At 38.0% G+C, this 27,820-nt stretch overlaps 2 protein-coding genes across 8 annotated transcripts in view; both read right to left on the minus strand.

Moving 5' to 3' along the window:
* Window positions 1-7,521, minus strand: part of LOC122079672 (TMV resistance protein N-like) — a 13,674-nt gene extending 6,153 nt beyond the window's left edge. For 3 of the 7 annotated variants that reach the window (XM_042646343.1, XM_042646340.1, XM_042646345.1), the window contains exons 1-3: window positions 7,040-7,520; window positions 6,902-6,959; window positions 5,090-5,619 (exon numbers count right to left, since the gene is read on the minus strand). In XM_042646343.1, coding sequence (XP_042502277.1) covers window positions 5,090-5,568 — 479 coding nt within the window. In that variant the 5' untranslated portion in view covers window positions 5,569-5,619; window positions 6,902-6,959; window positions 7,040-7,520. The other 4 variants (XM_042646342.1, XM_042646344.1, XM_042646338.1 and 1 more) reach the window with 3 other exon arrangements.
* A 14,812-nt stretch (window positions 7,522-22,333) lies between these two features.
* On the minus strand, window positions 22,334-25,064 carry LOC122078333 (G-type lectin S-receptor-like serine/threonine-protein kinase At1g34300). The gene has a single exon (XM_042644273.1). It carries the CDS (start codon window positions 24,923-24,925, stop codon window positions 22,517-22,519), a length of 2,409 nt encoding a protein of 802 aa, XP_042500207.1. The 5' UTR covers window positions 24,926-25,064; the 3' UTR covers window positions 22,334-22,516.
* Between the last annotated feature and the right edge of the window lie 2,756 nt (window positions 25,065-27,820).

Consider the following 27,820-nt stretch of genomic DNA (forward strand, 5'->3'; position numbering starts at 1 on the left):
TTTTTTTTTTTTTTTGTTCTCAGTATCGGTGGAAGCCGACACAGAGAATGGGAAGGGAAGAAGAAAGATGGGGAAGGATTAGGATCCTTCGGCTCCGATACCAAGTTGATGGAGAACCCTTAGGGATGAGAGGGAAAATCAGAGTAGAGAGGGGGAAAAAGGAGAATCACACTCAACATATTCATTCAAAAATCAAATCACTCTCTAAATTTTCAATCGATTACAACCAATATATAGGAAAATAGGAACATGAAATTAGAAACTTAACTGAAATGGAAACTAGCCTAAACTAGGAAACAACTATAAAAAGGAAACCAAAGCAAGGAAATAAATCCTACTCCTACGTTCGAGTCTGGAAAATAAAAGCATGAAATAAAATACTAGTAAACTACTAATTTTATTTCCAACCCTTGTTGGACCAAAACCCTGGGCTGGACCGGTTCTTCTTGGCTCTTGGCTTCCAAAGCCGGTCATGCTGGTCCAACCAAGAAAGGGCAGTCGTATCTGCATCAAGGAGATATACAATAAAGTAAAAACATTCCCAACATTTTATATTAAGATCTGTGTTTTTGCACACTACCACTTTTTAGCCGCATGGATTGATAATTTGGAAGGGTGATCATTGGACAACTTCAGGTCCTCCTTAATAGCCACTAATTAAAATTGGTGGCCAATCTCAACTATATGGCACACGATGAATGGGTCCCCCCTATCCTAATTTTTCAATGATTCTTACTGATTTTTTTTCTTTTTTCTGGGTGAATATGAAAATAAATAACAAGGGGAAAATGGGGAGGAAATATACAAGACCCGAAGGCCCAAGAAACAAGAAGATAAGCCCCTAGGGGGGATGGGGGAAATCAAAATAGACAAAAGAAGACCCCAAGAGACAATAATGAGCTTGTTCCTCAGTGAATCAACAACCGATCGATGAGGGATCACAAGAATTTTGGAGAAAACATCAACGGAGATGGCATTCCAAATCTAGTCGAATGATTTGGAGTTGGAAGTCCATCAATGCAGATTGTGTTCCATATAAATGTGGGTAATGGTTGCCCCGAAGGTGAGCTTCCCAGCAATGTCGCAGATAGAGCTATTACCAAAGGTCATATCAACCCATATCCATTCTCTCTCAAGGGAGAAGGGTCTTCTCCTAGCAGCCCAGCATTTGGCAAGGACACACTTTCAAATGGTGGAGGTGAAGGGACATTCAAAAAATAAGTGACTAGTATCTTCTACACCATTCCAACACAACAACAAGCAAAGGGAAGGGAGATAAGGCGATGGATAAGAAAGGAATGGGTATGGAGGCAATTAGAGAGAGCTCTCTAAACAATGAAGCTGTGCCAAGGGATGTGGGATTTAAACCAAATAATCTTATGCAAAGGGATGGTGGGGCTGGAAGAGCGGACTAGATGCCAAGCAAAGGAAGAGGAGAATTGGCCAGAGGGGGATGGGACCAAACAATTCTGTCAGTTCCACCATTAGGGGAAAGGGCAGGGAGAGAGAGGACCAAAGGGCAGAAATGGTAGGGAGTAAGAGGAGGAAACCAGGAGCCATTGTAGATGATTGAAGAGACTAAAGAGTCCTTTGCAAGACCAGAGGAATAGACTACTCTTGGGCCCACTTTCAGGAAAAGCACTCCATCCGGGTGCCAATTGTCAAGCCATCGGGAGGTTGCAGAACCATTACCTATGCAAGAGTGAATGGCATCAAAGGCAATAGGTTTGACTTGAAGAATTTTGCGTCAGACCTAGTAGGCATTCTGAGAGAGGGTTGGTCCATAAGGAATCTTTGGATAGAATGGAATAGTAGACCCAAGAAACCCAAATGCTGTTCTGATTCGAATCTAGCTTCCAGTAAAAAACTTCAGAATGCCTGAAAGGTTGGTGTCTTGATTTTTCTTAATCCAAGGCCTCCTTCATATTTGGGACGATAGATGGAGGACTAGCGGATTAGATGGAGGAATTTAGCAGAATAAGTTCCTTCCCAAACGATCCTTTCCAAAGGACAGAGGGTTTCAATTGTCTCGATGATTGATTTAGAAATTTGGAAGACTCTTGACCAATAGATAAGAGGATTGGAGGACCGGTTGAATGACTTCCAGGTGACCCGCATAGGATAGGAGCTTACCTTTCCAGAGTTGGAGCCTCTTGCGGATTTGGCTCAAGATGGGTGTGCAGTGGTGGGCTGCCAGTGTATAGGATATCAAAGGGAGACCTAGATACTTAACTGGGAGGGATCCAAGAGAAAACCCTATGAGCTGAAGGAGGCCGGCTTTGGAGTGGTCAGAAACCCCGGATAAGAAATATGGGATTTGAGGAGATTGATGCGAAGGCCAGAGAGAGATTCAAAAGGGTGGGGGGGACATGATTGATTGGATAAAGACAAGGTCAGCTTTGGAGAAGATCATGAGATCATTAGCAAAAGCAAGATGAGTTAGCGTGAGAAATTTGAACTTGGGAATAGGGGAGATGAGGAGATGAGGAGATGAGGAGATCATCGGTGCGGGATTGGTTGGATCTAGAAAGAACCTTAAGGGAAAGGTAGAATAAGAAAGGGGAAAGGGGACAACCTTGTCGAATACCGATAGAGGAGGCAAAATAACCAGTTGGAGAGCCATTCACCTGAACAAAGAGCTTAGGAGAAATATGAAAGAGTGAATCCAATTGACAAAGATTGGGGGGAAGGACATAGCAAGCAGGACTTTAGAGACAAAGTCTCATCGAATGGAGTCGAAAGCCTTATGGATGTCAATCTTGAGAAGGGCCGTTGGGGAGTAGGACTTCTTATCAAACCCCCTTACAATCTCATGGCAAAGAATGATGTTGTCAGCGATTCTTCTTCCTGGAATGAAGACAGATTGGTTTGCACTTAAAAGGGAGTCAATGACAAGCTGGAGGCAATTGGATAGCATTTTGGCTATGAATTTGTATAGAAGGTGACAAAAGGAGATGGGTCCGAAGTCAGACATGGAGGATGGCCCTTCCTTCTTGGGGATGAGACAAAGGAAGGTTTTATCGATGCTATGGATTTGAGAGGGGTTGAGAAAAAGCTTTTAATGGCTTTAGTAAGATCAACCCCAATGACATCCGAGTAGGAGGAGAAGTCCATACCAAAGCCATTGGAACCGGGGGGCTTTGTTAGACTTGTGGGAATGAACAACAGCTTGAATCTTAGAATTGAAAGGGATGGCTTGGAGAGAGGGGATGAGGGGGAGGGGAGATCTAAGTTATAAGAAACTGCCACAGCCTTTATGGCATCTGGGTGTGAGAAAGGAGAGACCCATCTCTGGCAGTAAGGTGAAGGATGGAGTTGAAGTTGGATCTAGCTAAGGGGTGTTTTAACCTATTTCTGGTCACTGTTTATTACATATTCATATACTGTTGTTAAATCTGAAATCAGTGCCAAATTTGGGGTTATTCTGTGATCCTATATAGAATTAGGTCAATTATTTACATTAGAGTAAGAGTGAGGGAATTATCCTCACTGTTTAACTATCTACTAAGGACACTTAGGTAATTTTATAAGTTGTTACATTCTATGCACAATGTCTACACATATCAACCCAAGACTCAAGATTCTTCTTTCCCATCTATTGCTAGTCCATTTTCCCAATTCCAATACCCCCACTCCAAAAAATTAAAAAAATAAAAATAAAAATAAAGTCTAAGGGTCAATTGATGCAGATTCTTCACAAAACTAGGCTTGTTTTATTAGGAATAAGCCTAGGGTTGTGTTCCATACATGTTGGGCCTTTAATCCCATGTGTTTTGAGTGTAATAGGCCACTTTTATGGGCCTAAACTAGGGGTTCTAAGGTTGCATACGGGATTTCTAGTTTTAGTAGGAATTTTTCATTAGTTTCCTTTATATGGGGTTATTTAGTTTCTAATTTCAGCACCTAGTTAGTGTCAAAGTTCTTATTTCCTAGTTTCTATTTTTAATTTTAGTAACTAGAGGTCTTGTGTTTATTTAGTTTCCTATTTCAGCTTTGGAAACTAAAGGTAGTTTCTATTTCTTGTAATCACCCCCATCATTATTATAAATAAAGAAGAATGGCTCCCACAATGCCATTGATTTATGAATTAAAACAATGCTTCTGCATTTTGCTCTTTTGAGTGTGCTGTGTATGATCAAAGTGATGGACTAGTGTTTGATCCGGTGATTTTTTGCAGCGTGAGGTCCAAAAAGTCTCTTCAAGCTTTCTTTTCTTCTTTTCAAGGTTATCTACAAGGCTCATCGACCCAGGTAAGAGATCTGATTTATTGTTAAATTCTGGTTCTGGAATTCTAGTTCTCTCTCCTATCACCCCTTTTCTGTTCTGAGATTACAGCCGTCTGATGGCTATGAAAATTGGATATAGTGTTAGTCCTATCTTGAGGGAGACTCGATTTTAATCTGGGGCTGATCAGACCAGGGGATTGTTAGTTATAGGAATTCTTCCTATTCTGGCCGATTGGAATTTCTGCCCAGATCTGTTGTCTGATCTGTGTTGGATGTTGATGCTTGAGTGCTGCTCTTATTCTCCAATGGATTCGACCTTCTAGTTGATGACCTGAGCTCATAATATACTATTTGTTATTCTGCCATAGAATTTCTGAAACTGTTGGGATCAATTGCAAGTATCAAAACCTGTTGTCTCAGATTTATTACTACACTGTTGTTGATTTCTATTGTGCATGTTTGGTTGTTCTTGGGTTAAAAGTTCCTGCAGTTGAGACTTGGTTAGACCCCTATCCTAGTCCACATTATCAATCAAATATAAACCCAAATTAACATTCCTAATCCATGTTTCTTTCTCTAGATGCATTACATCCTTAATCGTTTATCAGCCAAGTAACATGAATTTGTAAGGACAAATCCTTACCCAACCATACCCTACTTGTTGCAACCCCAGTTGAATGCAATCAATGAATATTGGGAAGAAATGATTTATAATCAACGTAAGACTAATAAAGTTTAGGGAGAAAAAATGGAAAAATAGAGACATAAAAATTGACAAGATGGTAATCGAATCTGAGGTCTTGTGAATTAAAATAGGGACTACCAAAAAGAAAAGAAAAGCAAATAGGGACTGTTGGACTTACCCATTAGCGATGTTCTTCAAATCCCATCTCTTTAATACCCCAACCTCTCTCAGAGCCTCTTTCCACTCGTCTATGATCCTCTGATGGAAGTGGTTGTTATGTTTCTGAAAAGCCTCCTCATAGTTCCCAGTTTGGTTACAGACATCCGAGGGATCGACATCGTAAAAGATGGGCAGAACAAGTTGATTCATGGTTTTCCTACATTCAACTATCTTGACGAGCTCATTAAGGCACCATTTGCTAGAAGCGTAGTTCTTTGAGAAGATGGGGATCGAGATTCTTGACTGCTGGATTGCAGATAGTAGCTCTAGGCCAATCTCCTCCCCAGTGCGGAGTTTATCATCCCCGAAAGTGTGAATTCCAGCAGATTCCAAGGCATTATAGAGGTGTCCGGTAAAGGTCTTGCAAGTGTCTACACCTCTAAAATTCAGGAACACATCATAACTCCAACCATATGAGGATGCAGAAGGGGCTGCCATTGAGACCTCTTTTTTCTTTGTTTCTAAGCAATGTTTTCTTCAATTGTAGGCCTGAAAGTTAAAAGATCAGCTCTGACTTGTACAATTGAAAGGATCACCCCTATTGGAATTGGAGTGTGCCCAAATAATTTCACAAAATTATTTAAGAAAAAAAAAATCCTTAGCAGTCAGCACCATAATTAGTAAATAAAAGTATGGCAAAAGAAGAAAAAAGAGAGTAAGGATATGTATGGGTATTAAACGGGCCTAGACTTAAATAATAATTTTAAAAATCCGCCTTAAAAAAGGACACAGTAACAATAAGCAAGTATTTAATGTGGTTCCCGTTTCAAAATTTGGAACAAAAAATTTAGGCATTATATCAGAAGTAGTAGACAAGTACATCACTCAACAAACACAACAAAACATCTAAAAGACAAATTTATCAAAATGAAGTCTCTCAACTGAAATAAACACAATGCAATAGCTTAATACTAATCCCATCATCTTTTTTATCAATTTCTACTTTATTTGGCCAGTATTAGACCCAGCTCCCAAAAATTATGTTTTGCTTCATGGTGGAGGCGTAGAGACGTAGAGCTCTAGGCCCTAATGGAAGGACCTTTGTGGAGTTCTTGTCCAACTGCCATATGTAGGACTATTTGGAATGTAAGGAATGATAAGAGCATTCAAACATTTAGTCTCCAATCACCACCAGGTGTTTAGAAAAATAATTAAAAACCTTTTATTCTGGGCATCCATCAGGCCAGAGTTCTATCATATAAGGTGGGCTTATTTTGTCCCAAATTGGGATAATATTGTAAAGAGGAGAATCTCTGGTTGCAAGCTGACTCTGTTGTCTAGTGAGTTTTGCTTTCTATCACTGTTTACTCTTTTCTGATTTCCTATGTTAGCGTCTCTCCCCACCAAATTTCAGTGACTACTTTGTCCCAAGATTTTTTTTCATTACAACGGTTGGTCAAGATAAAGAGGAGGTATCTTAAAATTTCATTTTTTTCACATGAAAGAGTCTAAACTTCTGCAGTATTGTTAACCAAATCCAATATAGAGACTCTATGGGCATATATAACAGAGTCCAGAGGCCAAACTTACAAGAACAGGTACCATGTTCACCAAATAACTACACGATTTGCGATCCGAAATGATGAAGGGGTTGATCAGCAAAAATCTGACCTTCTACTCTTAGTTTTATTGAGGGTTTGGAGGATTACAAACTAAATAGATCGTAATGACAGCAGTTCAGGTGGCTTTAATTGACACCAGTGAGCTGCAATTTAAGTTTATGTGGTGCACGACGCACCCAGTGAGAGATAAAGGAAGGAGAGAGACTTACCTCCGGACAACCGGTGACGCTCACGGCTGACCGAAGATTCGAACGGCGAGAGGTGATTCTGCAGAAGAAGAAATATTTCAGAAATCACAACACAGAGAATCAGACAAGAGAGGGACAGGGAGCGAGAGAGCGACCAACCCGAGAGCCGGCGAAGATGGCGATTGCAGTGAAGGGAAATAGTAAACCAGTAGGTACGTCGATTTCTATTTGTCCACTTTTGTAAAAGCCAAAAGGTCGGAAGGTTTCAATTTCGTGCTCTGTACGATTCTCTTTAATTTATTTATTAATGTCCTTATGGCCGGTAGTAGTATGTACGTATTATAATCTCATTTTCACCTTAGATGACAGACGTTTTAAGCGAAACCTTTTACATCGCAACACACGATACTGATATTACAAGAAAAAAATCGTCTGTGAAGACATGACCTGGCGGAGACGGCTCCGTTTGTTGACACATAATTGAGAACAATCTGACGGCTAAGAATGAAAGAGGGACAAAAGCTCTCTCACCGTCTAATTGTCAGGTCAAACCGAAACCCTTCTCCTACTCCTCCTCTCTCTTCGTCTCCGTTCATAGCCGCTGCTTTTAGGCTTTAGTTCTCTATCTGGTGGAGGGTAGGGTGGAGGAGGAAGTCTGAGGTCTGTGGTCTTTCTCAAAATAAGAACCTCAAGCTTCTCACTAGTCACTAGATGGTCGGCACCTTTTATGCGGACCACCCATTAAGGCTTTGTTTGGTATCGTTCTAAAAAAATATTTCTGGAGTTTTTTTGTTTTATTGGAATGAAAAAACAGAATATTCTGTTTGGTGTACTTATGGTCCGTTTCTGTTTTTTTGGAACAAAAAGTGTAAAAAAAAAAAAAAAAAACTGAAAAAACGAGATTGGACGAAACTCCAAATTTTTGGAGTTCCGTCTTCCCAGTTTCGTTCCATTTTACAAAAAAAAAAAAAGTTTCCAATAAAAATCTGAAATTTTAAAACACAATTTTTTCGTTTAAAAATTGCATTTTGACGCAGAAACTGAAATTTTCGTTTTGACACGAAACGACGTTTCTGGAACAGAAACGTTACCAAATGGAGCCTAAGTGTTTCTTATAAAGCTGATCTCCTGTTTGTACTTTGTACCTTATCCCGTGTGTGGTATTGATCATCCGGGATGGGACTATTTATTACACCTAATCATAAGACTGACACCTAGAATCGTTTTCAAACTAAACCAGGGCTAACAAACTTAATCAGTCATGAGTTAGGCAATCGCCTTCAATCAATCATAGCAACCATTACAAGGTCGACCATGATTAGGTCAAGCATTACAGAATCAACCACCTCAGCCTTACATGGTGACTAGCCCACCAATGACATGGAGGTCCATATCAGCAACAAAGGTCACAGGCTAACCAATAGAAGGAGTCATCAATCTATATATATATATATATATATATGGGAAAAGGACAAGTATGTTAACAGGTCACCTAAGAATTAGGTGTGCTAGCAATTATTGACCCTTAGATGAAACATAATCGATCTCATTCGTTTGTATCTATTGTCCTACCTATGTTGCCCACCACTGCCGCTCTACGGTTCTTTTTCTCTCCCTCTCCTTCTCCTTCTCCGACTTCTCTCCCTCTCCCTCTCCGACTCCACCGATTACCCTCTCCGACTCCCGCTCCCACAAATTCACCGGTTGTGTGGTGAGGAAAGGTGGTTGAATCGGTTCTATCTGAATCCCTACTTAGACTTGGAAAATGGACTATGGTCAATCCCGGCATACCCACGGCGGGTTCAGCTACAGACGGTCACTCAATCGCACGCCCTATCCCAATCATTCTCCCAACTGCTTCCTGTCACCGAAGATGTGGAACTTGTCGTCGATGCTGCTCGTAGGGTCTTTTCCAGGAACAAGGGCAAATATTGAGTCTCCACTTCATCTCCGGCGCCGATGGACTTTTGAGGTAATGACTCCTCACTCTACAACTAGATGATCGTGATGGAGGACGGCGACATCTCTGGCCGTAAAGACAACAGGGATGGCTCTCTGGTGCTCGCCTAAGTGACCTAATTATCCATTCCCATTCACTCCAATATTGTGATGTCATAACCGCCCCTGGCTGAGATTGGATGCGATCGTAGTTGTCATCGAAGTAAGTATATACTACCAACCTATTTTCAAGATCGAGATGAAGGGTTATAGGAGATGAATGAGATCGATTAATAGTTGCAGAGGTAGAGATTGAGATGAAGGGCTGCGGGGAGAAGAAGGTGCGAGCGAGAAAGCAGGTCCGTAAGACTCCGGCAACTCTTGATAGTTGCAGGGTAAAGAAAATGTGTAACAGCAGTGGAGTGAAGATTTGGATTTTTTCCCTTCATCCAACGGTTTTATTTAAGCTGACTAAATCCTACGGTTAAAACCTTGCTAGCATACCTAATTCCTAGGTGACCTGCTAGCATATCTATCCCTCTCCCTATATATATATATATATATATATGTAGAGTACTTAATAGATTTCAGAGATAAGATTGACAATACACCCCAAGCTCTACCTTCATTTCTTTTTTGTTCACTTGAAACCTAACATAGGCATCGGAGCCTCCATCCCAGAGATCCTCCGGGCTGGTTTCTAACTTGTGCTGTGTAGGTCTGAACTAAGCCAAAAATTGCATCAACGGATGCAACCAGTGCGCTATGCACTGGATTCACAAAAAAGAATACACAACATGTACATATGCAACTCTTGGCCGATTTCGAAAAGGATGCATGTAATATATATATATATATATATATTTTAGAAATCAAGTTGAATGTATCATACGTGTTCTCCATGGAGAACTCGATTGTTATCGGTGTTTAAGAATTGGGATCGGATTGGCCGATTTGGCATTGATCAATGCCAATCTCGATTTTAACAATCGAACTTGATCGAGGATGGAACACTTCAATTTCCAATTTCATAATGTAATTTATTTATAAAAATGTGAATATTATTGTCACAATTGTCTCCTATTTTTTCAAATTTTCCCATATCTATTAAATCTATTTTACCACATGGACATAGTGGATATATGATATGTCAATTCCAACTGTCGGATAGAGAGGACATGGTCAAGATTAGCCACATATCAAATTTTGAAGTTTGATTCACTCAAACACTCTCTTTTGTACTGGCACATATCCATATATGTCCATGCATGTGCACCAATCATGGTTCTAAGTATCAGTATTGGATCGCCCGTATCAATTTGACAAGTGTCTGATCTCGATAGCATATTAGTTGAACGAAACGGATCAGAGGTAAAAAAAAGGTCAAAATTTTTGTTCTTTTAGGTAAAGTAAGGGTACCAATATAGGCAATCTGATACCAATCCATTCCGATACCATAACCGTTAATTGGAATGACCAATATCCATTCCAATACTGTCCTATAAAACCATGATACTGAGAATCTTGACATTACTTTACAATGTCCCAACATTAAGTGGAAATAGATAGTTTAGACTGAAAAACAAAAAAACTATAAAAATAGATAAGCTCATAATTATCTTATGATTTTCCAAAACATCACCTACAATTGTTATATGAATAACTACCTTCATAAATATGAATCTCAAAATTCCTACTCAAGGCTTTTCATGTGTGTACATTGCCACATTTTTTGTGTACTAAAATGTGTCAACTCCAATAGCCATTTCGAATAGAAAACTTTCCTTACATGTATGTACATTGCATGTTTTTTGCTATTTATTTATTTTTTCAATTATAAACGTTTTTAACTCATACATTCAGTTTTCAAGTTTTGTTGTTACCGAAGAGCTAAAAATTTTGCCATTTCCTTCGAATTCATAGCCGATTTATGCCAGTACGTATCAAGCAGCATATTTTTGTTGTATTTTGGGTTAACTCTGTATGGCCCTTACCATCAGTTTCAATCAAAGACTTAGATTGAGAATTCTTTAGGTTTTGAAACTCTTTTTCGAGAGCGGGATCCACACATATGGAATCCACCTAAAAACAAACCTTGTGATGAATTCCATGTGTGTATATAACAGATCGTACGAGAATGGTTCTCATGCAAGAACATGATCAACACTCATCTTCCAAGTGTAGCTATGATCTTTTACACATTTGGAGAAAGCAAACTTGGGGTCTCTCTCTCTCTCTCTCTCTCTCTCTCTCTCTCTCTCTCTCTCTCTCTCTCTCTCTCTCTCTCTCTCTCTCTCTCTGTGCATAAAATCTCCCTATTGACGATTTGTAATGGGTTCCCTCCATTAATCCGAATTAGAATTCTAGCATTGGAAGGATCCCACTCCTCTTTTTCTAAATCAAAAGAGTGAGAGATTCCAAAGGCCACTGAAAATCCCCGCAAAATGCTTAGAATAATTTCTTCAAAATTAACAAAATAGGAAATAGATTTTTTATTTTTATTTTCCAAAGAAACTTATAGTAGTTTTATTACTTAGGCTGCGTTGGTATTCATCTAGATTGTGTTTCTCGTTTTATTTTTATTTTTTAAACAAAAAGGGGAAAAAAAATCCTAGAACGCAAAATGGTGGAATGATGAAACCTCATTCCATCATTTTGATTTCGTTTCAAATATAAAAAAAAAAATGAACAACTAGTGTAATCGTTACTGAAACAGGTTCACTAAATACCATTTTTTGTTTCATAATGACATTTTGATATAAAAACTGAAATTTTTGACCAAATGCATCCTTAATGAAAAATACACAATATAATATTGAGCAGCTGAACATTGGATCTCAACATTTTTCTTTCTTGAAAACTCTCTAATTTTTTCCTGGTTTTCTCAAGCAACAGTTCATATGATGGATCTACTTGGATTTCAGGCGTTGGATCTAAATTTAGCTAAGAAACTTAAAAGAAAAGAGAAAAAAAAATTCCGAATCTAAGAAGTAAGATATTTTCCTTGCCCTTTAGGTCGTTCAAGAACCACAATACACCCAAGGCTTGGGAAGTCAGATATCCTTACATCTCAAATATTAAACCCTATTTCATGCTCAAATTTTATTGACATGTCTATGTCACAATCTGTTTGACGTGGCATCAGTGAGTTTTAATTAAAAATACAAACGGTTAGTTTGCCAAAACATTCAACCTTCCACATGTGTGAAAATGATGATAGTCAAGATAGAGGATATCTGACTTCCCCCAAAAGGTTTCTTGCAGGCCTAATTAGGATTTTAAATTATGATATGCGGACAGGCTGGTGCAGAGGAGTGTTGAGACATATTTTGGTAGAAATTTTCAAAATTCTATTCTTCCAAGAGGCAAACTTTCAACAAGGCTAAAACTTAAGATGACATCACCAGTGCTGAAACTTGACATTTCCACAAACATTCCCTTGGATTTTTTCAAACTGGCTTTTTGGAAGACTGGTTATTAATCCCCTCCCTCTTTTAATCCTCTTGACCCCTACAATTTTACGCCATGTTGTGATGTTTTCTTGGCAAAACTTTTCAGAAATGCATTTTATGATAACAGCAGAATTTATATCAAAAAAAATCTAGCATCATCCAAGATGTTAAAATCATTGATAGAATCGACCAGATAGACACGGGTTAGCAGCAAATATAACAAAATAAAATTACAACTATACATATTATGGTCCTAATAGCAAAAGTAACAAAATGGGGAAATATAGAACTTAGAGGTCACCAACTTGTATAATGCAAGTGTACAAGGGAAGGGAAAATTTTGTTAAAATATGCAATGTGTCTCAAAATGTAGTGATCTTGTTCTGATGTTGACATTTCCTTCACATTGTCAAAATCAACAATAGACCAATTCATGTTCCTTACGAACCCATGCTGTCTAGGAGAAAGTAAAATTACATAAAAAGACATCTTCATGAATCAAAACTAAATTGAGAGAGAATAACAAAGAAAACATTATTTTGTTATCACTGGCTCTTGCTCTGGGTTTGCCAAAACAAAGAGAAATATCAAGAAAACATCCTTGCAGTACTCCCTGTGAATTTGATTCTCCCAGTTGTTAGACTTCGTCACTGAGTGGTGCAAGGTGGACAAACATATGATTGTGTGTATTGAACAGAATACAGGATAGCTTCAAACAGACATCAGCAACAAAGATTTTGTAAACATTGTTCACCCCCCTCTCAGTGCCAAATTGAGATTAACACTCTAGATTGTCCAAATATAGTGAGAGAATGTTTCATTTTGTTGACTAAGCGAGATCGAACCATATTACTACTTGCACTGAAAGTATTAACATATATATCCGCTAATGGGTGTTTTCAAAAGCCATGTCTCTTCCATAATACATGTTTGTTGACTGTTCAGACATGTTTTCTGATAGTCACACCTATTGGTTACTTAGGTGCCTATTAGGAAGAGATAAACTTCTCCAACACACTTTTATAAAACAAAATAATGTTTTGAATATTTAATCTCTAAAACGGTTAAAAGATTCTAACAGTGTAGGATCCTCTATAAGTAGAACAACATGTTCAACAACTTCCATGACATTTAGATTTAAATAAAAATAAAAGAATATTTTTATCCATTGACAATGAACATTAATTCCTATTTCAACTTAAAAGCCACATAGTTTCATATGAATCATGCAATATTTTTATCCATGCCAATGAAAAAACATACAATATCAAGAAATATTATTTCTTGGTGTCAATACCCTAAACCATCAACACTTATTCTTAACTTTTTCTGAACTTCATCATTAGGAATTTCTTGCAACATCTTTAATAAATCTCGCCATGCTGTTTTTTTCCTGCAAAATAAAGATGAGCCTATAACCTCAAGAGCTAGGGGAACCCCTCCAATAATTTTTACAATGTCTTTTGAGAGATCTAGATAGTCCTCCGGAATTCGGTTCCTTCTGAAGGCGTGCCTGTAAAATAGTTGAAGAGATTAATTTAGATCCATTTCACAGGGCTCATATATCACATCCACTTCATGTTTAAGTAAGATGCGCTTATATTCTTATTGTGATTATAATCCTACTCCCCAAACCAAACCAGTCATGCTTCCTGACTAATGCATCCAATCGAAAATTATCATCCACATCATCAAGAATGATAAGAACTTTCTTGCGACAAAGTCTTTCTTTGATCACATTAATTCCCTCATTTACATTAGTGATTTTGAGACTTTTTCCTTTAAATATATTAGAGACAAGTTTAATTTGCAAATCGATAAGTCCCCTATTATCTTGCACAGTTTCTCAAATGTCTTCCAGAAAACTACATCTGTCAAAGTGATGCAAGATTGTATTGTAGACAACATTGGCAATAGTTGTCTTGCCAATCCCACCCAACCCCAAAACTCCCACAATTTTTACATCTCTAGTTTTAATGTTTAACAAACTCATCATTTTTTCTACATGAGATTGGATCCCAACTAGGTCATCAGAAACAATATGAAAGTCTTTCCTCAATTTATTGAAAACTTCTGCAACAACTAATTGTACTAATGTCGCTTCATCCCTATCCAATTCAAATCAAGAAAAAGATAAGTAAAACAAAAAACAAAAGAAAGGAACCATAAAATTTTACTTGGACGAAACCATAAATTAATCATTTGAAGCTGAAGTAGATGAGAGAAATTTTATTACGGGTCTTATTTATTTATTCCTATTCCTTCCACATGAACTTAGGCAAATAGATCAATGGTTGGTAAATTGAAGAGGAAAACATATACCCAAAAAAGGGAGGGTAAAAATCAATAACAAGTAAGATCTCACATTTTTATGGCCCCTAACCCAATTTCTTTCTTACAGGTGACTGCCTATTAAATTGGTCATAACGTTTCCAACATCACTTTCCCCACCCCCCCCAAAAAAAAAAAAAAAAAAAAAAAACGTATAGAGGGGGAGTAAAGTCTACTACCTACTCACCCCTTATACCTGAAACAGAAGAGATAAAAAGCTTAAGAAAGATACCATGGAGGAAATTAAAAGAACTGCAGAAAATGATAATCGAAGAAAAGTCACGTTCTACGAGGACATTATGGAGATCAAAATATGCAATTTCAACATTTTGGCACACATTTTTCAGTAGAATGAATTATCTTTTCTGAGGAAAAGAAAGTACATTCGTTCTTCCACAATATTTGCTATGACTTGTGTGACCATAAAAATTTGAGTAGGCAATCATAAAAACTGCCTACTCCTTTACTTGGACCTGGGTTTCCTGATGCCTAATTAGAAAAAAAAATCTTTCTTTCTAGAAAGTACATTCGTTCTTCCACAATATTTGCTACGATTTGTGTGACCATAAAAATTTGAGTTGGCAATCATAAAAACTGCCTACTCCTTTACTTTGACCTGGGTTTCCTGATGCCTAATTGGAAAAAAAAAAATCTCTCTCTTTCTTCTTGTGATCCGAATATTAAGCATCCTATCATGCAATTGTCTGTGCAATCTTCATAGGCGTTAAATATTTAAGACTAATATTCAAACTATTGGTGTGAGAAAGACCAAAGAGTTGATTATGGCATGAGACTGTTAGCCCTAATTGTCAACCCAAAACCAAGGAATACATCCCCCTAAAGGCAGCACCGGGGGGTGAGTGAGGACTATGGCTCCATTATGGTCCCTAGAGTACATATCAATGACCCACCCAGTTGCACCATGCGAACATGTGATGTGACAATTCAGACCATTGAACATCTAGAGAATGGTTGGGATTGACCACTTGCTGAATTTCATGTTTAAAAACAATATGCATTCCCATTTATCATGAATCTTCTTTGTAGTCTAAGCATTGCCATATGCCAAGCATCCTTTAGTTAGGCCGAAGGCATGGGATACCCATCGTTAAAAATAGAGGAAAAAAAAAAAAAAAAAAAACCCTCTTGATGGTGTTGGATTTTGTAAAACTCAACTTTGCACTTTATGAATTTCAGTTAAACTAAAATATGACATGTGAGTCTGGCCAGGGGAATCTTTGAATCTGCCTCTCTACAAAATTCAGGTCCCCATCAAAACTGTATTGTAAGGGTGGCCCAGAAACCCTATGGACAGCCCCATCAATAAAATTAGGACTACCAAAAAGAAAGGAAAAACAGATAGGCAATGTTGGACATACTCATTAGCGATGTTCTTCAAATCCCATCCCTTCAATTCCCCAACTACTCTCAGAGCCTCTTTCCACTCGTCTATGATCGTCTGATGGAAGTGGTTGTTACGTTTCTGAAAAGCTTCCTTATAGCTCCCAGTGTGGTTACGGACGTCCGAGGGATCAACATCGTAAAAGATGGGCAGGACAAGTTGACTCATGGTTTTCCTGCATTCAATTATCTTGACGAGCTCATTAAGGCACCATTTGCTAGAAGCGTGGTTCTTCGAGAAGATGGGGATTGAGATTCTTGACTGTTGGATCATAGATGGTAGCTCTGGGCCAATCTCCTCCCCATTGTGGAATTTTTCATCATCCTTGTAAGTGTGAATTCTAGCAAAATCCAAGGCATTGTAGAGGTGTCCCGTCCCGTAAAGGTATTTCGAGTATCTTCACCTATAAAATTTAGGAACACATCATAAGTACAACCAGATGAAGACACAGAAGGGGCTTCCATTGAGACGATTTCTCCAAAAGAAAAAAGAAAAAGGGGTCTTCCTATGTTTCTAAGCAATGATCTCTCTGATTGTAGGCTTGAAAGTTAAAAGATTAGGCGGCCGGCAGAGACCAGTTATGGTAGGGGGCACATAAAATCCGATTACAAATTCAAGCCCCCCCCCCCCCCAAAAAAAAACCAAAAGTAACGGCCAAAGGTTTCAATTTCGTGTACGCTTCACCAATAATGTAATCGATAAAAAAAATTTCATACACTATCATATGGTTCCTTAATGTAAATAAACATTTTTTTAATCCTATATTATATATTGCACATATATAATTATGTATATATCTATTAATTAGATTTTACATAAGATACTGATATTTTTTTTTCATATAGAAAAGATTTGGAGATAATTCCAATTTCCAAGTATATACAATCTTGTATCTATTTATTAACTAAGGTCAACCCTACTATTGTTACTTTAAGTACAAAAAATAAAGATACTATTAAAAGTTAATTAAAAAAAAAATATAGGTGGTGGTCACACACATGCTTCACATCGCACCACAATACACAACGCAACCCTTGGCCGATTTTGACAATGATGCATGCAATCAAGAACAAAGTTGAACGTATCTATCCAGTGTTTGAATTGGGATCCGATCAGCCGGTCTAGAATTGGTCGATGCCAATCTTGATTTTGAAAAATCGAATTGATTGAGGATGGAAAACTTCAACTTCTAATTTCGTAACGTAATTTAATTTTAGATAGGTGAATATTATTGTCACGATTGTATGTTATTTTTTCAAATGTTTTAATATCTATTCTACCATGTGGAATTGTGGACATATGATATGAACCCAAGGGAGTAGGGTAGTTGGTGAGCAATGAACTTGGTACGAGTCGTAAAACTCGGACGTCCTAAGTTTGACTCCCACTAGGCACATCTTGGGCCACTCACACGGGGTGTTTAGTACTCTTCACTGCTTTCAGTAAAAGTTGAATGGTTCTCATTCAACCCCAGTATAACCCGGTCCATGCAGTTGTGGAGTCAGTATGGGGCCGTGGGACTAGTCAGGCCGAAGGGCTAAATGCCCGTCGTTAGCAAAAAAAACGTGGGCATATGATATGTTCATTCCAACTGTTGAATAGAGAGAATATGGTCAATTTTAGCCACATATCAAATTTCAAACTCTAATTCAATCAAATACTCTTTTTTGTATTGACATATATATATATATATATATACACACTAATCTTTCATTTCCACAAAAATACCCTTCTCAGCATATTTTTATATACTTAAAATGTCTTTTGAAAAGGTTGATTAGGTAAATACATTTCTCTTTTATATTATGAAAAATAATATAGATCTTTCAATTTTCATCATTCTCAACTAAAATAGAAGCTTTACCTTCTCATCAAACACTATTAAACCCGTTTGTTTAGAGGGAGTTGGGGGTAAGAATATTATCAGCATGGGACCCACATATTAGTGGGGATGAAAAAATACGAAAAATAAATATGAGATAAAGTGAGGAAGTTCTCATCCCAATAACCGGTTGTTGATTGGAGGAGAGAGATGGAGATAAGAAAAGAGAAGCGATGGATTTGCACTTGGAGATTGGCTAGAGTTTCTTCAACTTCAATCGATTTTAAGGTTAGATGAGAGAAGATACGAGGCTGCAACAACTTGTTATGTGAGTGCTCGTTGCAGTCCATAAAGCTGACGAAATGAGTAGCAAGCAGCAACAGTGCTGATTGCAGCACCATGAACGTTCTAGAGAGAGAGAGAGAGAGAGAGAGAGAAGCAACGGTGACATGAGCAGTTGCAAGAGTGTTGTAGCAGTGAAAGGGCGATGGAAAGAATTGGGGGTGCACTATTGTCCCTATGCTCGAAGTCGGATCTGGTCAGAGAAGTGGTGGCGACAGGGATGGTTGTGACTTGTTGCAGCGGCAAAAGGACAACGGAAAGAGTTGGGGGTGCACTATTGTCCCTATGCTCAGCGTTAGATCTGGTTAGAGAGATGTGATGGCGGCAGAGGTGGTTGGGACTTGTTGCAGCGGCGAAAGGGCTACAGAAAGAGTTGGGGGTGCGCTGTTGTCCCTATGCTTGTCATCTATCCGATCTGAGAGATGTAGTGTCGACTGAGGTGGCTGTGACCTGTTGTGGCGGCAACCTCGACAGTGATGATGGTTCAAATGTAGATTTTTGCCAAAGTCCCAATCAAAGTTCCTACTAATTTGGTGGGATCTTGGTGAGCGTTGGGGTGGGGAAATATGATGTCCACGTGGGTTGACAGGAATTATTGCCATTTTTCCCCAAAATCCCACCCTTGTTAAACAAACAACTCAAATCTTGTTGGAGTGGAATAGTTCTTACAACTATCCCACACCTTAAATACCTCTCCAACAAAACCCCTCTAAACAAATGGGGCCTTATTGTTCGTTCGGGTTTTCATTTTGATTTGCAATTGCAATGAAGGACCATTGGACATGAGAGTCACATTTAAAAGAAGCATTATCGTGTTGGGAAGAGGATGAGGAAAAACCTTCAAACAAGCAAAAGTAAAAAAGGAAGGAAAATCATAAACACCAAATTTAATGTAGAAAACTGTCTTGAGTGAAGGTAAAAATCACAAAGCAACTCCAAGATCAATTTACTGCAAAATTAATAAGGGAATACAATATTTCACTTCTCTTAAGTTTGTGCTCAACACCTAAGATAACAACATGATTGAAAAAGAAAAACAAGCACTAAAAGATTTTACGAAGTTACATCGCATATCAATAAGATGTTATTAAATCACCTCTAAAAGTCACTAATCATTTTTTCCGAAGCTTGGAGAACCCAACTGAACTTATAAAATGTAGCTTCAATCAAACGATTGAACAAAAGTGTGAAATATAGAGGGAAAAAAAATGACCTTAAGAATGACCCAAGCATGAGAGTATTTTTTGCAAAAAAAAATTACAAAGCGGGAGCTTATAAACTTATTAACAAAGCAGAACCATTCATTTCTTTACAAACCTTGTCAATTTCATTAGAGAAAATATCACTAATTCTCTTTACTCCTACAAAAATTTCATAAAGTGATTGATTTAATATAACCTGCTAAGGAAAAAGTACTGAGCGCCGACACGGGATTCATCATTTCGTTGTTGCTTTATTGCTGGCATTTCAAACAATAAAGAGAGACTGAAAGAGGAGGGGGAGGATTGGTTACACATAATTTTACTAATAAATAAAATTTCATAAATGATCATAAATAGTAATCGATTATTAATGTAAATAAATATATTTTTAATCACATCTTATACATCACATTTATTGTGCAATTGAAGATAACTGCCACAAACATATGGTTGGAAAACATGAATTTCAAAATTTTATCATATCATATAAGCGTGTCATTGTAGAAACGTAACCTTAAGAACAATGCAAACGGTAATGTAAAAATAAGAATCAACAATGCATAGAGGTTTACGTGGTTAGATAAGATTACCTACATCCTCGGTGAGATGAGATTTTACTTCACTATCAATGGAGAATATGTTACAACACTTGTCTTCACACCTCTCCAAAACGGGACTGCGGTTTTGTCGGAGGGCCTGCATCAGTACTCCCTGAATTAAACTACGACGGAATACAAGACATCGTATATCACACATGTCATGACAAGATAAAGCAACATAATTTATTTATAAATATGAATCACAAAAATCCAACCCAATGGTTTGCATGTGTGTACATTTCCACACTTTTGTGTAAACATGATTAATTGGATACTAAAATGTGTATGTGGCCAACTCCAATAGCAATTTCCAATCCAATAAAACCTTCCTTATATGTGTGTACATTGCATTTACTTATTTATTTATTTTGAGAGAGAATGCTATCTGGTTATGTGGCTCTTGCATCAGTGTGGGGAGAGGCAATAGGAACATGCATTTATGCATTTAACAGGAAAGGTGGGATAATCATTTCGTCACCCTTGTGTTTGGGTGCAGAAGCGCATGACCGCTTGTATTCATTTCTCCTTTTATTTTATATTTACATATTTTTGCCTTGGATGATGCATACTTTGCTTATCTTAGTCCCTCATTCCTTTGAATTAAATCTCTGAGTCTTTCATCTTCTATTGTTCATAAACTATAACCATGGAGAGGATCCTCAAAGATTGGATGAACAGCATAGTTTGACAAGACCCCAAAATCTTAGATAGGGTTCACCTTCACCTATCTAATGTGTGAAAAGGATGGAGATCAGTTAGGGTCTGATCCTTGTTGCAGCCAAGGCATGGATTCCTGAAACTCTATGTTGGCTTGGGAATGTAAAAAGTTCTTTGGGTTCTGATACATACTCTTCTTTTTAAGTTTTGGGAATGTGGAAAATTCTTTGGGTTCCTTCCAAGGCTTGTGGCTCCAGCAAAAAAATTGAATCTTCCACCACACGCAAGTTGGTGAGTAGGGATTTAAATAAGTAAAAGCTAAGTATAAGAAAGTGATAGAAAATTTCCCTTCTCATATTGATTAATACTCAATTTTCTCGTGTAACTGTGTTTCCATTTCTTACCTCCCCCTCTCCCCAGCTCTTGCTACATGTCGGCCCTCTTTTAACGGTTAACTTTGGCCAGAGTCGCCAGATCCGAGACTAGCACACGTCTCAACCTTAGTTGTACCTCACCTAACTTACAATTATCATCTTTAATTTTGGTAGTGTTTAAGTTAACTTTTATTTTTTATAATGCTCAAAGCAAGATTTATGAAGAAAAATGTCTAAAGTATGATTGAAATATTAGGTTTTTTGAATCAGACTCGCCCTAACTTCAAATTTTTGTATTCAAACTAACAATCATCAACAACTAAGACAAGATTCAAGTCATAATATTCTATTATATATATATATATATATATATATATTTATATATATTCAGTCATCATGATAGGATAGATAGATGACATAAATATATCTATCCTATCATTATTAAGTGGAAGACTGAGTTTTCTTGAGGCCATGGAGACGAGATTCCATTCATTGCATGGCATTAAAGTCACTTAATGGGGGACGGGGGATCTTCGATCTTAGGATTACGCGGTGAACCTCTTACTGTGCATTTCAGGAAAACTTCTTCCTTAAATAGATGAATATTATAAATTTTATGGTTTTCAACTTTGATAGCCTCCTCGTCGTTACCGTCCGCTATCCCTCCTTCTGTAGAGAAGTTACTGATTTAAAAAATATATATTGGGAAAGACATATATTAAATACTAAATATGTAATTTAGAAAATAGCTTCTAAATTGACGAGCCTAATATAAAATAAACTAAAAGCCTGTAAGGTTGCTTTTTTGTGAAAGTATTTCAACATTAGAAATAATTCAAGAAAAAATAGGGAGGGGTTGAAAATCCCATCAAATATGAACTTTTTATTATTATGGGAAAAATTGGGCATGGTAAACTAATGGAAGACAAAGTCAAATTTTTTTTTCCTTTTTTTTTTAAGGTAAAATGGAAGACAAAGTCATAAACACAAAGGAGGGCAGGGGAAACCATGGGCAGGGATTATTTCACTAGGGGTGGGGAGAGAGGAGGAAAATACATGGCAAGGTAGTCCAACGATGTGCCCAATTTGAGAAAAAGAACACTTCTTGGTCGCATGATCCCTGCACCCAAACACATGAGCCCGCAAAATTATTGTGTTAACCCCATTGAAATCAAGAATCTTATTTATTTATATTGATGCTCTACCTGCCTAGTACACATTATCATTTGCGCCTTCACATTAATAGAAGGACCACGGACCATGGTAGCAATCTCTTGCCCTATTATTTCTTGGGTATGACAATATTTTATGTTTATAGAAAGTAAAACAAAGTATGAGAAATCAAACAATTTTCTATTTGAAATTTGAATTTACTCATGGGCATCTTTAATTGAAACACAAGGAATGCGAATTAATTCCTAGATTAAAAAAAAAAAATTGGTCTTCACCAAATAAAAATAAAATAAAATAAATTGTTTGGAGAGTGATCGAGAGAGAGAGAGAGAGAAGGCGATTCTCTATTCATCATCTCCAATGTAGAAAATGGTGGGCTTTGCTGGTTCCGTGATCTCCACCGTCCCTTCAAGCATCTTAGTCACCTTTCCCATAGATGGTCTCATCTCCGCCTTATCTTGGAGGCACCACATCGCAGTCTTCACCATCCGATCCACAATCTCAAAGTGGACGCTACTATCGTAACAATGCTTGATCCGACCGTCCAATAGATCATCCACATTCATTTCTTTGTACACTTTCTCAAACGCCCATCTCGGAAAGTACCATTCTTCACTATCGACCGACGATCGCCGGAACTCATAGTTCCTCATTCCGCTCACAATCTCCAACAAAACCATCCCAAAACTATAAACATCAGCTTTCGCCGTGATGGGTTCCATCTTCACCCATTCAGGCGCCAAGTACCCCCGTGTCCCTCGGATTCGTGACATGGATACCTTGTCTTCCTTCTTGGTAAGCTTGGAAAGCCCAAAATCTGAGACTTTGGGGCAAAAATCATCTTCGAGAAGAATGTTCTCTGGTTTGATGTCACAGTGAAGAACCCATTCCAAACACTCCTCGTGAAGGTAGGCGATGGCCCTGGCTACTCCCTGGGCGATCCTGTACCTCACGTTCCAGTCAAGAATCGGCCTTGGCTGGACAGGGACACTTCCAGTTTCTGTGTCAGTTTCAGTTCCAGTTCCAGTTCCAGTTCCAGTTCCAGGTTCATGTTCATCCCTATTAGCATGGAAGAGGAAATGAGCAAGGGAGCCATTTGGGATATATTCATAGACCAACATTCTCTGCCCTTTCTCTGCACAAAACCCCCACATTCGAACTAAGTTAAGGTGATGCATTCTAGCAATAATTGTGACCTCAGCCCAGAACTCAGCCTCGCCGCCGGCGACATCTTTAAGACATTTCACGGCAACGATTCGATGATCGGGGAGTTCTCCTTTGTAAACAACGCCGAACCCACCGTGGCCGATGACATTGGAGAAGTTATTGGTGGCTGTTTTGAGCTCTGCGTGGCTGTATCGTTTGGGGCCTCCAGTGGTTAGGAGTTCAAGACCTAGCACCTGAGCCATGTCTCTGTATTTGATGTATTTCTTGATGAAAGCCCAGAAAGAGAGGAACCCAATAAGGAATTCAAATGCAAAAAGGGTGGAGAGTATGGCGATGTTCCTAGTTGTGGTGTTAGATTCCTTAGGAGGGGAAGGAAGGCTTATGAGAGTAGAGCAGATTGTGTTCACCTTGGTTGCCATACTTGTGAAATTCGTTTCACTTGTATCTGAATCTGATACGCGAAGAAACATGGAGTTCTCGGTTGCTGGTGACCAGTAGCCATAGATGAGACGATGAAGCTGTATACAAGTCTCTGTTCCGTCGAATTTGAATACAAAGGCAAGACAACTTGGGTTGCTAACACAACCAGACTTACAAGAACTGAAATTGGAAACTTGAATTTGCGTTTCATTATCGTCACCGAAGTCGACGAAATCCAGCCTGAGAAATTTGCTGTCTCGTGGCCTTAGTGGAATTGCCCTTTCGCAGACTTCGCCGGCGGTAGTGTTTCTGACTCGGAATCCCGGCGGACAGACACAGTAAGTAGTAGAATTTGAGCCATTACTGGTCATACATATATAATTCTCTCCACATGTGCCATGAATTGTACAGAGCTCTTGTATCACTTGCCAAACCACCTTCCATGAACCCAAAACAGGGTCAAGGCTATAAACTCTGAGGTTCCCATCGTCGTCGAGTGTCAATCGATGCAACCGCGACGAGCCCACATCGGCGGATAGCCATGGAGTCGCATCATCTGTCTTCGTAATATTCCCATCAGAGGTTAAAATGTTAAAAGTATGCTCATCCCAGTAATTGGAAGAATTGAAAATTAATTTCGAGGAGTTAACAAACATGAACTTCCCATTCTTTGACACTAGTGTTGTTCCGTTTATGATCTGATTGGGGAGAATCGTATCGGTAGGATATTTGAAGCTGTCCCAATTACCAAACATCAAGCTACCGTTTCCATGGAGAACTAGGCCGGCGCCAGGGGAGTTATCGACTGTTGTGGGCTGCCATAAGTTCTTCCCTGTTGAATCATTGAGTTCGAGAGTGCCAGAGGAGGAGATGACGAGAGAGGAAGAACTGGTCACGGTTGAATTACCGTTAAGTGACCATGCGATGGTTTTGTCGGAGCTGTTTTGGTACCAAATTGCAAAGATGTAGAGGTTTTGATTGGTGGGTAATGGCCGGAATCCGGCAGCGAAGATTGAATTCGTCGATACGAGTATTCTGTTCAGAGTCGGTGACCATGGAGAGTAGGAGATGTTGAAGGAAGAAAGCTTCTCTTGGGCTGTTGATGGTGAGAGATTGGAGAGGAGAAGGATAGGTAAGAGGAGGAGGTGGAGGAAGCAGATAGCCATCGCTTTTGGTTACACAGTTCATATTTTGGGTCGTAGATCGTCACACTTTATAGCAGCAGAGTTGACTGTTGACTCTGGATTGAGTTGATCCGCACACGAAATGTAAACACGAAAATGCTAATGTCACAAACAGTTGGTCAGTTTTCCCTCTTCCCTCTACCCTCTAAGAGGATTTTATTTTTGAAAATGATAGCCAACTTAGGAAATTATATTTATTTGAGTGGATGTTATTGGATGAGGCAGTGGGTTCGAGAATACTACGGTCCGAAACTCTGACTAGGTTTTACCAAAAGAAAAAGAAAAAAAATCTGACTGTGGTAATTTGGGTGGGTCCCAACTAATTTAAATTTTGTGGGTAGGGGGTGGCTGGTGTCGCTCTTTGACCATGGCCCATTTGAAAGCGAAGGTTTGTTAGCAAAGAGGCTCGAACATGGACCATTGACTATCATGTTCCCTGGCGCCGGCCTAGTCCTCCATGGAACCGGACCTGGCCGGAAGGTTAGACCGCTGATTTTATTTTCCTAATTAAGATGAAAATTGTTTCTGTATAATATGATTTTCTACTGCTTTTTTTTTTTAATATATAGAAGAAATGTTTTACATAAAATATTATTTGCATTTTTTTTTTTTATGAAATAGAAAGGACTTTAGGAAATTCTTATTGATTCTAATAATTGGATGAGGTCTGTTTGATAAGATAACGTTCAAATGAAATAGTTCTGATGTTTTGTTTTTCTTGGAACAAATTTGAAACAAAATATGTATGTGGCATGTTTGGTCTTCTTTTTTTTTTTTAATGAACCAGGTGGAATACAAAAGCATTTTTTGGTCAGAAAAAAATATTTGATGTTTATAAAAAGTATAAATACAATCTTGTAACAACCCAATAAACCTAATTGTCGAGCTCAATTCTCTCCACGGCCACCACCACCAGTACTGTCATCATCATCATTGAACAGAAGATATATTTATTTTAGTGTGAATTCCATATGCGTTTTTGTTCTTTAGTGGCAGTTTTTTTTTACAACATTTTTCTCATAGAAGTACTTCAAATGAACAAAAACATAAAAATCTATTCCTGACTCAAAAATACAAATTTGAAATAGAAATAATACCGATGGGTAATACATACCGATGCAACATTACTAGTTATATATATATATATATATATATTTGGATAGCAATTAGAATTAAATCTTCAAGAATGCGCATTAACCGTTTCTCTATTTAGAAAAAAGGTAAAGGGTTAGGAGCATGGTTTCAAGTATCAACATGTATTGATCATATTGGTATTGATTGAGGCCAATGCCTTATTGATCCAGATCGATTGCTTGTATTGTTTCAGGGGTAAAACAATAAAAGAAAGATTAATATTTAAAAAAAATAAGAGCAAAAGTGATTGATATACATCAATCAGTATCGTATCAAGACCAATACCAATACTGATACCAATATCTAAATCCTTGGTTGGAAACATTACTTTTATGCCTTTAACTCTGCCTCATTCATTCCCTTGTAAAAATCCTTTTAACCTTCTCATCTCAACTCCCCTATGGAATAGTTCCAGGAAATACCCAACCTATAAAAAAAGAAGAAAAGTGGTAGGCCTGATCAGGGCTGATTTCTCAACATGGGGCCCGTTAAGGGTTGATGTGGCATGTGAAACTGTTGAAAAAAGGTAGATCTGGCCTAAGCAAATATCTTCAATAAATCATTTTTCAAAATATAATTCAACGACCTAAAATAATGAAACCCTAATGATTTTTCAATTTTCAATACAATCTCATAACTACGTGTCAAGTTTTAATTAAAACAAAGTTAGTTAAATGGTGTAATAAAGTTTTAATTAACTTTAAATTCATAAGGACGCAATAGCATTCAAAGTTTCCCACAAGTTGTGGAATGAAAACAATTTCTAAATTAAAAAAAAAAAAAAGGGAAAATAATGTGACCTTAAAAGGTCTGGTCCGGGGTCCGGGATGGTTCCTAAACTTGTGCTGGTCCCGTTTTTCTAACGAATTGGAGTTGGCGGTGGCATTTGAAACTTTTTAAAAAAATTGGTACACAAGGTGCGGGTGGGACCGTGGGATTCTACTCTCTAAAGGTTGAGCAGACTTTTCTAACTTGGGGTTGGCATTGAATGTCTAACTTTTTATCAACAGCTACAGAAAATCGACGAGTCCCTATCATCTGAGCACGTTGTTTGTTTCATTGCATGTGATTTTCTTCGTCATCTCATTTTCATTTTTTTGTTTTTTTGTTTTTTTTGGAAGAAAAAAAGTTGTTTAGTCTTGTCACTCTTTAGGGATAGATACAATGGGCACTTGTCATTTGAAATTACTGTCTTATCCCTTGTAAAATAAAAAATCATATTTACATCGGCATCCTTACACAGACTCTCATCGGCCTGCACACTGAACTAAGGGCACATGAACATGCAGTGATTTATTGTCATTTTTTTCTTAAGATTATTGAATGTTCTTTGGTAGCGCAACCCTTGCTTCAACGTGAGACCGATGAGGGGTACACATGGATAGGGGTGTTAATCGGTCGGGTTGGTCAATCTTGATTAAGCTTAATCGGATTTAACCACTTGAAAACCTTACACTGTGAATGTCCATTTAAGTAAACAAGCTCAGCGTTGGAGGCATGATACGATTTATAATCGGGTCGATCGGTGTCGAGCTTTAATTGGATTACCTTAAACGGGCCTTAACCAAGCTATGAACCTATTTAAGTCCAAATAGGTTATAAACAAGCTCTAAATGTGTCTATCCTAAAATTCTTTTCTTAAGTGGGTTGAAGGCCAAAAAATGTTCCATTTGAACATTAAATCATTATACAAGTCATTATAAAATTGATTACATTAGAAAATTAACATTACCCCCGAAGTCT

Source organism: Macadamia integrifolia, chromosome 5 (assembly GCF_013358625.1).
Source record: "Macadamia integrifolia cultivar HAES 741 chromosome 5, SCU_Mint_v3, whole genome shotgun sequence".
In the NCBI taxonomy this organism is placed as follows: domain Eukaryota; kingdom Viridiplantae; phylum Streptophyta; class Magnoliopsida; order Proteales; family Proteaceae; genus Macadamia; species Macadamia integrifolia.

Excerpts from the sequence above, each read along its gene's own strand:
- LOC122078333 (XM_042644273.1), bottom strand. The coding sequence starts at position 24,925 with ATGGCTATCTGCTTCCTCCACCTCCTCCTCTTACCTATCCTTCTCCTC.